General features: G+C 44.0%; 1 protein-coding gene across 2 annotated transcripts in view; it reads right to left on the minus strand.

Moving 5' to 3' along the window:
- kdrl (kinase insert domain receptor like) overlaps window positions 1-13,987 on the minus strand; it is a 509,442-nt gene that overhangs the window by 438,000 nt on the left and 57,455 nt on the right. For both annotated transcript variants that reach the window (XR_013497644.1, XM_078211338.1), the window contains exon 4: window positions 8,709-8,833. Coding sequence is in view for 1 of the 2 variants with exons in the window: in XM_078211338.1 (XP_078067464.1) it covers window positions 8,709-8,833 (125 nt within the window). In the remaining variant the exon portion in view is untranslated. The remainder of the gene's footprint in view (window positions 1-8,708; window positions 8,834-13,987) is intronic.

Genomic DNA, 13,987 nt, shown 5'->3' on the forward strand with positions numbered 1-13,987 from the left:
TTGAAATAGCATCCATGTTGGTGGTGAGTTGATGGGGATAAATTTGGCAGATTAGACTATTGTAAAGTTAGGCAGGTACCTCATTCACCTGCAGAGCCATGAAGTTTAATAGTGGAAAGGGTACTATTCTGAGTGGATAATTCAACTGTGTTAATTTTAATAGACCAGTTACCACCAGGCAGGTTGTTAAATTCAACCTTTCCACTTACCCTCCCACTAGCCATAAAAATGAAATCATATTGCTCAGTATTTATCATCAATGGGTACTAACCAGTCCCAGAACCATAACACACTAGTTCTGAGGAGACACAGGCATTTAGTAGTATGGAAACAGGATGAAAAGGTGAAGTGTTGCAGTCACAGAGGATTTACTCTGTCATGAGTAAACAATAATGGCAATTTCCAAAATTCCTTTTGCAAAATGGAAGGGGAAAATCTTGAGAATTTTCTGATATTTTGCCATGCAATGAGGGTTGGATTAAAACAAATAAAAGAAAATTGCATCAGCCTCACAGTGATTGATATGGAAGTGCCTGATGAGAAGGTGTAATTCACTATCCTACCACTAGTGGGCTGCATGTTCAAAATGAGTATCACCCTGCAGCTCAGTGGCTTCAGAACCAGTGCAACAATCATGTGGGCCCATGGGCTCACTCAAGAGTCATGGGCTGACTCAGCCAGCAGCAAGTTAAGGGTAGAGAGGAAGCATTTTTGCTCTTCCTGGCCCCAGACAGTTTTGGAAAACTCTCCACTCCACTCCACACCAAAGAAGTGCAGGTTAGGTGGATTGGCCATGCCAAATTGTCCCTTATTGTCTCAGGAGAGTAGGTTAGGGGCATAGTGGGGTAAATGTGTGGAGTAACAGGGATGGTGGGGGTTCGGGGGTTGGTCCTTCTTAAGCTGCTTTGTCAGAGGATCGATGCTTACTTGATGGGCTGAATGGTCCCCTTTTGCACTATAGGGATTCTATGATCATACAGTTATCCCTCAACAATGCATTTAGTTTGCATACTATTTGTGAGGCTTCCACAGGAAGGTACGGCTGCTCCAGCAAATAAGGTGTTGGTAAGTGGTGCATAGCAATTCTAATCCCTGCCAGTTTGCGGCAGTTTAAATTGAAATTGGCCCCTGTCTCTCTCGGGGAATAACTAGCCATTAGCTGGTCTGTGTTCTTTCACAGTCTAGCCCACTATCAGTATTGCAAACCATATCATCCCAGTCACCAAAATAAGTCCATTCATTGAGCTTTTAAAAATATGTGATTCGTTGGGATGTGATGACTCTGGGAATAGATTTAAATTCCTGAGAAATGACAGTGCATCCAACATAATAGTAGATTAAGTCTGTCACAATTGTTTCAAGAAAGCTATTTTTAAAGAGTTGAAGCAGTATAGTTTTCACATGAACGCTTTGATCTCTGGGGACCCAACCATTTGAAGATTTCGATAGTTAAATCTGCCAACTTTATCTAGATCAACTCACCATCGACATTCAACAACATTGATGCTATTTCAACTGTTTCAGAGTTAGATTCCCACTAGTATTAGAATTTAATTTCAGTGATTGGTTTAGATTTGGATTGTAGGATGGGATTGTAGGAGTCGGGACATGCCCCTATCTAAATCAACAGGGATGAAGTGAAAATGGTCGAAAGCTTCAGGTTTCTTGGTGTTCAGATCACCAACAACCTGGCCCCTCCACACCAATGCTATGGTTAAGAAAGCCCACCAACACCTCTACTTTCTCAGGAGGCTAAGGCAATTTGGCATGTCCATGACTTTCATCAACACCGCAGATGCACCGCAGAAAGCATTCTTTCTGGTTGTATCACAGCTTGGTATGTTTCCTGCTCTGACCAAGACCGCAAGAAACTAAAAAGGGTTGTGAACAAAGCCCGATCCATCACGCAAACCAGCCTCCCATTCATTGACTCCATCTACACTTCTTGCTGCCTCGGAAAAGCAGCCAGTAAAATCAACGACCTCACGCACCTGTCTTCCACCTTCTTCCATTGGGAAAAAGATACAAAAGTCTGAGGTCACATAGCAATCAACTCAAGAACAGTTCCTTCCCTGCTGCCGTCAAACTTCTGAATGGACCTACCTTATACTAAGCTGATCTTTCTCTACACCCTAGCTATGACTGTAACACTACATTTTGCACCCATTCATTTCCTTCTCTATATACGGTATGCTTTATCTCTATAGCGCGCAAGAAACAATACTTTTCACTGTATACCAATACATGTGACAATAATAAATCAAACACTGGATGGCACGGAGTGAGGCGGTGGCACAGTGGTTAGCACAGCTGCCTCACAGTGCCAGGGACCTGGGTTCGATTCCCAACAAGGGTCACTGTCTATGTGGACTTTGCACTTTCTCCCCGTGTCTGCGTGGGTTTCCTCCGGGTGCTCCGGTTTCCTCCCGCAGTCCAAAGATGTGCAGATTAGGAGGATTGGCCATGCAAAATTGCCTCTTAATGTCAGGGGGACTAGCTTGGACAAATGCAAGATGTTTTGGGGGTAGGCTCTTGGTGGGATTGTGGTCAGTGCAGACTCAATGGGCCGAATGGCCTCCTTCTGCACTGTAGGATTCTGTGATTCTATGAACCAAATCAAATCAAAAACTTTTCTTCTTTTCTTCCATAAGATATCGACTCATTGCAGTCTGCAGGCTCTTGAGCAGTAATGGACCTAATAGACCTTTTGTACTTTAATCATGGGTAAAACTAAACAAAGAGTATTAGTAGTTTGTGTTGTGTGTGTGAGAGTGTGTGTGGAATGCTGCATCATATCCTCACTCATTGTTCCCACAAAGGCATTTTACAGGAATCACTAAGTCGTGATCAACAGTAGACACCCAGATGAATTATCTCCGGTGTTGCTGAGACTAAATTTAGTGCACTAACTGTTATGCAAACTAACTGTACAAAGACGGAATCATATCCAAGACTTGCTCATTGATGTGACTCAGTACATGGAGAACATCAGGTAAGCATTGTTGGCATTATTTGTCAATACAACATTGGAAAACGTTCAAGAAGGAAAAGGGCCCAGCACAACGTAAATACATTTTCATGCTTTCCTGGAATAGAGGGCTTGTTTTAAGTTTGTAACATTGAAGGCTTGGCAGAGGATGTTTGTAAGTGGGATGCTGAAACTCTCCTGTCGCTTCCTTTCACAAAGCAGGAAGCAGACAGCTTGTCTCTGCAACACTCAGGCAGTGGGACCTGGGAACCAACCCAAATGTCTCTATTACTCAGTAACACACAAGGAGAGGTAAAAAATTAACCACGGTCATTTAAGAGATATTGAGGTGCATATTAAACATATTTATTTCAAAGGAGTTTCCTCCATTTCCTGCACCAATCAGAAGATTCTATCTCATGGACATTTACGTCCTCAGTACTGTTTATTGGCCAGGAGTATAGTAAGTTTCCATGTGATTATATCCTAAATATTTTAAGCCCTATACAGATGCAGTAAACATCCGCAAACGATTGCACGCATATTTGTAACAGTCTGAGGATGCAATGAATACATTTAAACAAATGTACAAGATCTGCAGGGGGAAAATAAGGAAAGAGTGAAAATAATAAGATTTATCAGTAAAAGTGTGCAAGGTTGTTGAGAGCACCAATCCTACATGGATTGCAACAGCCTACTTTTTGTCATTGCTAATTAGACCGGTCACATGCTGGTCGATAATGTTAGGGAGTTATTGGAGACAGGAATGGTACTGGAAAAATTGCAGTAAGTTGAATAAATCAATTTGTGAAGAGAGACATAACAATTGTCCCAGGGAATATAGGGACGTGAACCTGAAATGTAGCAAAAATAATCCTGAGGGGGGAATAATGAATTACCAGTGCAATAAGAGGTCAGTATGGCTTGTTGGGCAGGGGATGGGGGAGCGATTGTGGGGGGTGGAGGGGAGGGGGGAAGGAGTCATGCCATTAAATCTCGCGGTGAGGGAATTCACTGGATGTTATTATACTTAAATATTCACATTCTTTGACCCACAAAACTGGAAGTAATGGGCAATCTTCAAAAGTGGCTGTATCAGAGAAAATTGAGTCTTTGGACAGCATTTTACCAGCACGTCTGCCCGAGGTTCATACTATCTCGCCCGAGACCAACGGAGAATGCCATTCTCCGAGCCTCGCCGGCCCCTGGAATCAGGGCCGGAGTGCCGGTAAAATTCTGGCCTTTGTCTATATATGCCCTGTTTGTGGACCCAACTCTCCACTCACCTGATGAAGGAACAGTGTTCTGAAAGCTCGTGATACCAAATAAACCAGTTGGACTTTAACCTGGGGTTGAGAGACTCCTTACTGTGCCCACCCCAATCCAATGCCGGCATCTCCATATCAGAAAAGAATGAGGGATCAGTTCTGGGCACCATTGTTGTTCACTATGCAAGATTAAGAAGTTTGGCTGACAAGTAGAAGAATGTGGATACAAGTAAATTAGTGAGAAAATGGAAGGAAAGTAAGATCTGACAGGTAGGATAAGCTGAATTAATCTACCGAGAGGAGTATCCCAGAGGATAACTCACTGAACACAAGAACATATGAACGCAACGTATTGCACTGCATGCAGAAGTACTCAAAGAGTGCAAACTAAATAAAGACTTGCATTTTAATTGTACCTTTCACATCCTCAGGACAAGCAAGTGTCTTAGAGCCAAGAAGTTATATTTTGAAATGTAATCGCTTTAACTTGGTGGCAGATAGAGCAGCCAACGAATACACAACAAGAACTATGAACAGCAGTTAATAATTCTTGGTTGTGAGCTGCATGTTAATTGGGATCTCAAGAGAAATGTCCATTTATTTCTGCACTGGTGGATGAGACTTCAGATTAATTTTTCAAACAAAAGATTACTTATCTGACAATGTAGGATTCCTGTTTTATATTATTTATTTATTCACAGGTTGTGGGCATTGCTGGCTAGGCCAGCGTTTATTGCCCATTCCTTATTGCCCTTGAGAAGGTGATGTGAGCTGCCTTCTTGAACTGCTGCAGTCGATGTGGTGTAGGTACAGTGCTGTTAGGGAGGGAGTTCCAGCATTTTGACCCAGCAACAGTAAGGGAATGGTGAGATATTTCCAAGTCAGGGTGGTGTGTGGTTTGGAAGGGTATTTGCAGGTGGTGGTGTTCCCATGTATCTGCTGCCCTTGTCCTTTTAGGTGAAGGTCATGGGCTTGAAAGGTACTGTCGATGGATCTTTGGTGAGTTGCTGCAGTGCATTTTGTAGATGGTACACACTGCTGCCACTGTGAGTCGATGGTGGAGGGAGTGAAGGTCAAAGGTGGTGGACTGGATGCCAATCAAGTGGGCTAACATAGAAACTAGAAGCAGGAGTAGTCTATTCGGCCCTTCCAGCCTCGGGCTCCTCCATTCATCTTGATTATGGCTGCTCATCAAATTCAATACCCTGATTCTGCCTTCCCCCATATCCCTTGATTCCTTTAGCCCCAAAAGCCATATCTAATTTCTTCTTGAAATCAAACAATGTTTTGACCTCAAATACATTCTGTGGTAGTAAATTCCACACATTCACCACCCTCTGGGTGAAGAAATTTCTCCTCACCTCAGTCCTAAAAGGTTTCCCCCTTATCCTCAAACTATGACTCCCAGTTCTGGACTCCCCCACCATTGGGAACATTCTTTCTGAATCTACCCTGTCTAATCCTGTTAGAATTTTACAAGTTTCTCTGAGATCCCCTCTCAATCCTCTAAACTCCAATGAATATAATCTTAACTGACTCTGTCCTTCATTATATGACAGACCTGCCATCCCAGGGATCAGCCTGGTAAACCTTTGCTGTACTCCCTCTATAGCAAGGGCATCCTTCCTCAGATAAGGACACCAAAACCGCGCACAATACTCCAAGAGTGGCCTCACCAATGCCCTGTATAATTGCAGTAAAACATCCTGCTTTGTCCAGGGTGGTGTTGAACTTTTTGAGTATCATTGGAGTTGCGCTCATCCAGGGAGGTGGAGAGTACTCCTAACTTGTACTTTGTACATGGTGGACAGGCTTTGGGGAGTGAAGCGGTGAGTTACTCACTGCAGAATTCTCAGCTTCTGACTTGCTCTTGCAGCCACAGTATTTTTTGGCTAGACCAGTTCAGTTTCTGGTCATGGTAACCCCTTGGATAGCGAGGGATTCAGAGATGGTTATGCCATTTAATGTTAAATGGTTAGATTCTTGTTGCTGATGTTCATTACCTGGCACTTGTGTGGTGTGAATATTGCTTGCCACCTATCAGCACAAATCTGAATATTATCTGGGTCTTGCTGCATATGGACATGGACTACTTCAGTCATAAATATAATTTAATTGCTATTCTCAGAGGATGGTGGATATGTGGAACATTCTGCTTGTATCAGGAAGCACAAGAGGTGAAGAATGTTGGCAGAGTGACGAAGGAACTCGATAGATGTTTGGCAGAGTAAGAGATCGAGCAGTAGGGGATTGAACCGTATGACAGATATTGCGAAGTATGTCATTTTTCAAATGTTCAGTTTGGGTGTAGGACTGCAATCGTCTTCAAGTTTTGTACGTTTGCAGATAAATCATAATTAACAACTAATTCATTTGGATAATAAATGAGTAAAATCAATTCTTTCATCAACTTGAAGAAACTAATTTTTCTCAATGAAATGTTTGTATTGTGATGCAATTTTTCCACTTTGTTTGCACTTCCTCTTCTTCTGAACCAAAGGTGATGTGCTGGTACATTATATCAGGGGTATTGGGAGTTCAGCACTATCTGCTGCACAAGCCCAGACATTGGGGGCGATTCTTCCATCCCGCTGTGTTATTTTTTTAGTGCAGCAGACCAGGAGAATCACGCGTCGGCCGATTCATGGGTTTCCATGAGTGTTCGTGCCACGCTTGCCTCTCCCAGGCCTGCATTTCTGGCAACGTCTGCGCGGCACCGGAAATCGGTGGGGCGAGTATTTAAATGGTATATTACATACTATTTAAATGCTATTAGCTGGCCTGGGACTGATTTTCTGGGCCCGCTAGCATCTCCCACCCCGCCAGAGTGTTTCACTCCAGCAGGGATTACAATAGCTCCCCACATTTGGTGAACTAGCAGGATGACCCCACTGGGGTGAAGGGGGAGCAATCGAGGCCCCTCAGGGGGTCGGGCAGCAGGTGGTTGTGCCCCCTGGGCATGGGATCCTGGTAGTGTCAGTCTGTGCCCCCTGGCACTGCCCGAGGGGTAAAGTGCCCATGTCCAAGGGGCACCTTAGCACTGCCCACTGGGGCAGTGCTAAGGGGGCAGGGCCTATTGGGTGGGGCATAGGGTGCGGGGCGCATTGGAGCGGGGCCTAGGGGTGATCGGTGGGGTGGGGGCCCCGCTGCCACCCTGCATTGGGATCGATGGGGGCTGGACGGAGGGTAGTGATCGGGGCGGGCTGTGGCGGGGGGGGGGGGGGGGGGGGTTGGTCAGACAGGGGTCTGCCTGTGAGGGGTGTTGCCGGGGGGGGGGGTCTGCCTGTAGAGAGTGGGGGAAATCATCATTGCTGGGGGCTTGGGGGAGGGCTGGAGATTGGGGCGGGCTGGGATGGGACGGGGGTTCAGGGCTGGCTCGTGAATGGATGGGGGGTGCGATTGGGCCATGGTGGGGTTGGGGGGTCAGGGCTGCGGGGGTCCCAGGCGGGCCAGCAATCGAGCTGGTCAGTAAACGAGAGACTGACACTTTGGGGCCACCGCGCATGCACAGAGGCTCACTGATTTCAGCCTCTCCAGTGTGAAAAGGCCCTGCCCCCTGAAATCTAGTGACCTCTGCATTGCAGAGTGTGAGAGATTCTTCTCTGAACTCCCACTGAAAAAAACAGCAGGATTTACTCCAGTTTTCCCGTGAATTTGACACTTCGAATTTTTTGGGGAGAATCGCCGCCAACACCTTACTTTCTCCCACTTTTCAGGCAGACAGAGCAGAAGAAATCTTGGGCAAAATTAATGTTAGTATGACATTCTGACTTTCTGCATATACTCCTGCCAAACTCAGGAGGGGTGGCATACCTGATTTATAGCACCACTATCGCTGCCAATGTTGAGATCACTTTAACTAGTGCAGACCAAGAATTGAACCATGGAACTTAAATGCTCCTCAGGAACATTTAGGCACAAATTATCAGCATTTTACGATTTCAAAGAGTATGTACCAGTGGACAAAAAGCATGAGCCTGGTAACACCTGATGGTGAAACAAGCAACATTTTTAGAGAAGACAAATGTTAATGGTGGAAAGCTGCAAAAAAATCATAAAAGGTTAAAGTTGAGGGGTTGATTAGTCTGGAACTGAAAAGAGAAAAGGTGGCTAATTGCCAAAAGAGAAAAAGCTGGAAAATCTCAGCAGGTCTGGCAGCATCTGTAAGGAGAGAAAAGAGCTGATTTTTCCAGTCCAGATGACCTTTGGTCAAGTCAACTCTTTGTTTCGAGTCCAGATGACCCTTTGGTTTCAGATTCCAGCATCTGCAGTACTTTGCTTTTATAAGGTAGCAAATTACCTGGTCAACTTGCAAATTGTTATTCTCTTTTACTCTTTTTAAGAATCCTGCTTGTGCTTCCAACCTTTTCAGCTTTTTTATGTAACAGTTTTTAGAAAGGCACTTTACGTTATGTAACTTGTTTGTTGCAGATCTGGTGCCCTTACAAAAACCTTTATTTTCAGTCTCTTACCGTCAGTAGGTTGACCAATAGATCTGGTGCTGTGACACGACAGGGGATGACAATCTCACTGCTTCCATTGAACTTTATCATTTCAGGATATTCTGTATGAGGCTCCACAAATGGATTTTGACGATCTATTTTTGTTTAAAAAAAGCACATGGACAAAGCACACTGTAAGGTTTATACTCCACACTAATTTATTGTATTTTAAAGGTGCAGATGTTTCCTAAAACAGCCCAACTCAAGTGTAGTCAATATTATCATTGTTTTCTGAAACAGGATTTTAACCCCTTAAAAGCTAAACCTCATTTGCAGTTATAAAATCACATGCATGAATGATCTTCTTATCACATAGGTATGATAAGATATCCCTGTAACATAAGCACAGTGGTTTGCACTGCTACCTCATAACGCCAGGGGCCCGAGTTTGATTCCCAGCTTGGGTCACTGTCTGTGTGGAGTCTGCATGATCTCCCCATGTCTGCGTGGGTTTCCTCTGGGTGCTCCGGTTTCCTCCCGCCGTCCGAAAGACATGCTGGTTATTGGCCATGCTAAATTCTTCCTCAGTGTACCAGAACAGGCGCCGGAGTGTGGCGACTAGGGGATTTTCACAGTAACTTCATTGCAATGTTAATGTAAGCTTACTTGTGACACTAATAAATAACCTTTAAACAGGGTGGGAACACTGGGCACCAGGACACTTCCTGATATCCTTTCCAAGGCTGTTTTACGTTAGGGGCCTGATTTTACCATTTTCATTCTTAGTGCTGAATCTGGGTGCAATTCAGATCCAACTTGGAAATCTGCTCTCAGGCGCCCCAATACACACAGCCTGAAAAAAAATCGTGAGTCTGAATTGCGCTGTGGGCGGGGCCTATCGCGTCTGAAATGATCGGAGCTCTGAACTGCGCATGTGCAGTTAGAAAAAAAATTGAAAATTGCGCCGCTGTCACATCGCTCCCGGGCCGCAAAAAGCAGATAAATCAGCCCGGGAGGGATGGCCCCCACAGATATCGCCCCCATCCCTACAACATAACTTTCCCCCTTATCCACCCACCCCCCCGCTACCCAGACCGATCACGACCCTCTGCCCCACTTCCCCCCCACCCATCACCCGCAAAGTGGCAGTGGACCCTCCCTGCCCTGCGCCCCCCCCCCCGCCGTCCCCCCCACCAGAGATCCATCTGGCCTGCCACCCCAGAGAATGATCGGGCTTCCCCCACCGCCCCCCACCCCTCCCATCTGGCCTTCCTCCTCCCTCCCCCCCCACCAGAGATACATCTGACCCACCTCCTCCTCCCTCCCCCCCACACCAGAGATACATCTGACCCACCTCCTCCTCCCTCCCCCCTCACCAGAGAGTAATCAGGCCCGCCTCGCCTCCCTCCCCCCACCAGACGGCAATCTGCCCTCCCTCTGCACCCCCCCCGCCCCACCAGGGAGTGATCTGTCCTCCCTCCCCCCCACCACCAGAGAATGATCTGGCCCGGCTCCACCTCCCCCCTCCACCACCGATCTGAGTCAGAGAGCCGTTGGAAGCTCTGAACTTACCTCTTCAGAAGTTGGAGCACCTGAAACAGACCTTTGCCGAGCGTGTCTGTTTCACGCTGAATCTGGACGTGCGAACACGATGGTAAAGGGGGAAATGCTGGTAAAGTTGGGCAGGTAGTTCATTAATTCAATTTAAATACATGCAAATGCATTTAAATCGCCGTTGCACCCGTTTCGGGCGCGAATCGGATTGATGCCATTCCCGGGCCTTGGTAAAGTGGGCATCTGCGCGAATGCAGGCGCGTTAATGGCCTCACGCCCGACTTTACCACATTTTCGCGCCCGTTTGCAATGGTAAAATCAGGCCCTAGATGTCCCAATCTGCCCCCTTCACTATTGTTGCAACTTTAAACAGCCCATGGTTTTTTCCACCTCCTCCTGCAATGAATTTACTGATGATATTATAGCTTTGAATTTAAAAATCGGAGGCACTTGTGAGGCCATAGAGTTTGATAGGAAGTGCACAGATATGGAATATGACTGCATAACATTACATACAGAGTGCAACAAAACACAAGGCTTCACAGTGAACTAGAACATTCCCCTCTTTAATGAGGTGAAGTATTCTGATTCTTGAAATGATTTGAAACCATGTGGCTAACTGTATAATCCTATGTTTCCAACAGTGAGTTGTGCTTGTAGGAATGATGAATCAGAGGAATGGTGTTACCATGTCATAGCCTTATCTCCCACTAGCATTTCCTTTTGGCTGCAGTTTGCAAGCCTGGAGACTGGAATCAACATCAGTAATGTGTTTTCTACACCTAAAAGCAGTATTTGTGCACTGAAATTGGTAGAACAAATGGATTTTATTTTTACGCAACTGCAGTAAGTTGCAAAGGCCAACTGCTACAAATTCATATTTAAATTTTCACTCTTAGCAAGTAAAATACATTAAGTAACAAAATAATTGTTTTGAAATCCAAGTCAATAAATCCTGCGAAATAAATTCAATTTCACATGAACTGAGAGAAAGTTTCACATTTTCTCAGGAATAGAAAATATTTCCAGATGATGTCTTTGAGGTCTTGATGCTTGACATTTAAGAGCCCCTTTCTTGGTGGAGAAGAATCACTTTGAACATCCAGCAACAAAGAAACAAAGCTAACAGGCCGAAGGAAAGTTCCCAATACACTGTTGCACAATAGATACCAGAAAGTACCTAACCCCAGTTTTCACATTGCATGATGTGTTCTTAAAATCTTTTACTGATTTATCCTTCAAAGCTGTCTTCAACCTCACATCCCTCAAATTTTTATCACAGTGGAGGTAACTTGTATCTAATTCCATCCAGAATCCTGTAAGCCTCTTCTCTTATTGGCTATAATAACTCTTTGTGAACTGAGCATGGACTTCATCTCAGCTCACAGACATAGAGTAACACTTAAATATAGGAGACAAGTTACATTGCGAGACTGAAACCTTAACATTTTGCTTGATACAACAAATTCTGCAGCATACCATTGCACCTTGTTCAGTTACTGACATGAGAAGAACTTCAAGATCGCTGCATGGATACCATCAGTTCTGGAAATGTAGCTATGTCACACTACTGTTTCTATCTGATGGGAAGGGAGTTGTATGTACTAACCCTGCAATGTATCAGTCGCTTGCTTGGTACATCTGTAAATAGTAAATATCTTGTAAAGAAGCAGGGACATGATATTAAGGGAGAGAGTTGGCTGTCATTGGCAATGTTGTCCTTACTGTGGAATTTAGCTCCGCTCTCCTGACAGCAGATAATACCGCTCTGTAACAATCTATGTTCGGAACTGCACAGGCCATTCTCCTCAGTTGTTGATGGCGAAATGTATCACAGTCTGCAGCTATGATTGGTGGAAATACAGCAAATGTGCAAACTCCATCCAGTCCTCAGTTCACCTCTCTAGAATATCTTCAATGATCCACTTTATTTTCAAGTATGGAAACTCATGGATTACATGGAAGTCAAACAGCATATTCACAAAAATGAAGCCATGTTAAAATCTTGAAGGGATCCCTTCGCTGACACAATAATGTCATTGGCCCTCAATTGTATTAGTCAATGTAATATTCATGTGAGATATATGGCAGGACTGCAACTGAAAAAAAAACTGCAGTGGAAAGGATGGTGAATTGAGCACCAAAGGTGGTGTATTCTAATTTGATTGGTTGGTGGTAGATGAAATAATATTTCCTTCCTCCTTACTATCCATGGTTGACTGGTGAGTAATTGTTGTCCTTAGAAAAACTACTGTCACATAGCTTGATGCGTGAGAAAACAGGTATAGATTTCAGTTGACTGTAACCTCATATCCAATGGATTCAGAGATGCACAACTTACTTCACAGAAAAACCACAGGCACTTTAAATGACCTTCAGAGGTCATACATTCACTTTGTACTTGTTTTGAGATTTTTTTTATAGGGAACTGGAAATAGAAATGGCCATTCTATTTTTATATTTAATCAGAAACATATGTGAAGAAAGTTGTGTATGATCCTGTTAAGAACTTTTGACGCTAAAGAAATTTGAACACCCAACAATCAGTTGACAGATCTCATGCTTTCATACAGAAACACATTTTATTGTCTATACAATGAGAAATTAAACAGAGCAAACACCACTAACTTCACACTATAGCTTATAAGGACTTGCACTATGAACTCAGTTCCACTTTATAATTCCCACAAGAGTTCCTTTATGTTGCAAAATCTTGAAGGTTCATTCACTTATCCTGAGACCAACCCAAAGGTATGCCACAGCCCCCTGAAATTCATTTTAATTTTCTTCCTGTTCTAGCTGTCCCCTGAGATGAGATTCTTTTGGAACCCTTCCATTAGTTTTTTGGCTATGTGATCCTATGACTTTTTTCTACAGCATTCACAACCATGGATGCCCCAGCTCCTCGTTCAGTTGCCAGCAGATACCCAACTGCTTTCCGACAGATTTTTGAGCTTAATCTGCTGAATGATTTCTGCCACATGGCTCGGTGAGGATCACTGTAGACTTTTTACAGATGTAAACTAGAACAAATATTTCTGCTTCCTTTCCCTCACAAAATCAAAACTGGGATTGAACCCCCATCTGCCTTCCTAGAACTGAATGATTAAATTAAAAATTTCTCTGAGTGAAGTGCAGGCCTAACCTACTAATATCTCTGTTGCTCTCTCAATAGATGCAGTCTGCACTAAAGAAAATCTGCAATTGCCTCTGTCTGTTCCCAAACTGAATCACATGCTTCAGTTAGCAAACATACAAAGATAAAGTAAACAAATGAACTTTATAAACAAGACTCTGCCCTGAATCACTATCACTATGTCAATGTGGCATGCTTTGGGATGATTCAAACAAAAATGCAAACATATTATCTTACCTTCAGTGCAACTCTTTGATCCTGTAACCCATATGAATAATCTATACTGGTAATGGAGTTTTACAACTCTTTCTCAAAATTATTCGCCTGATGAAATGAATGTTTTCTTTGTTTTCTGGCAAAACAAAATGTGAAATGATTGTGCCCAAATCCTGATCTAGCTGAACTGAATCAGAAGATTGTGGATTCACAATTCCACGCCAAGGTCTTGAGCATAAAATCTAAGTTAACACAAGGGTAGTAATGAGGGAGTGCTGGACTGTCAACAGTGCCATCTTTCATAGAATCACAGAATCCTTAAAGTGCAGAAGGAAGCCATTCGGCTCTCGAGCTTGCACCAACAACAATCCCACCCAGGCCTTATCCCCATAACTCCACCTAT

This window comes from Mustelus asterias, chromosome 4 (genome assembly GCF_964213995.1).
Source record: "Mustelus asterias chromosome 4, sMusAst1.hap1.1, whole genome shotgun sequence".
Classification (NCBI taxonomy): Eukaryota; Metazoa; Chordata; class Chondrichthyes; order Carcharhiniformes; family Triakidae; genus Mustelus; species Mustelus asterias.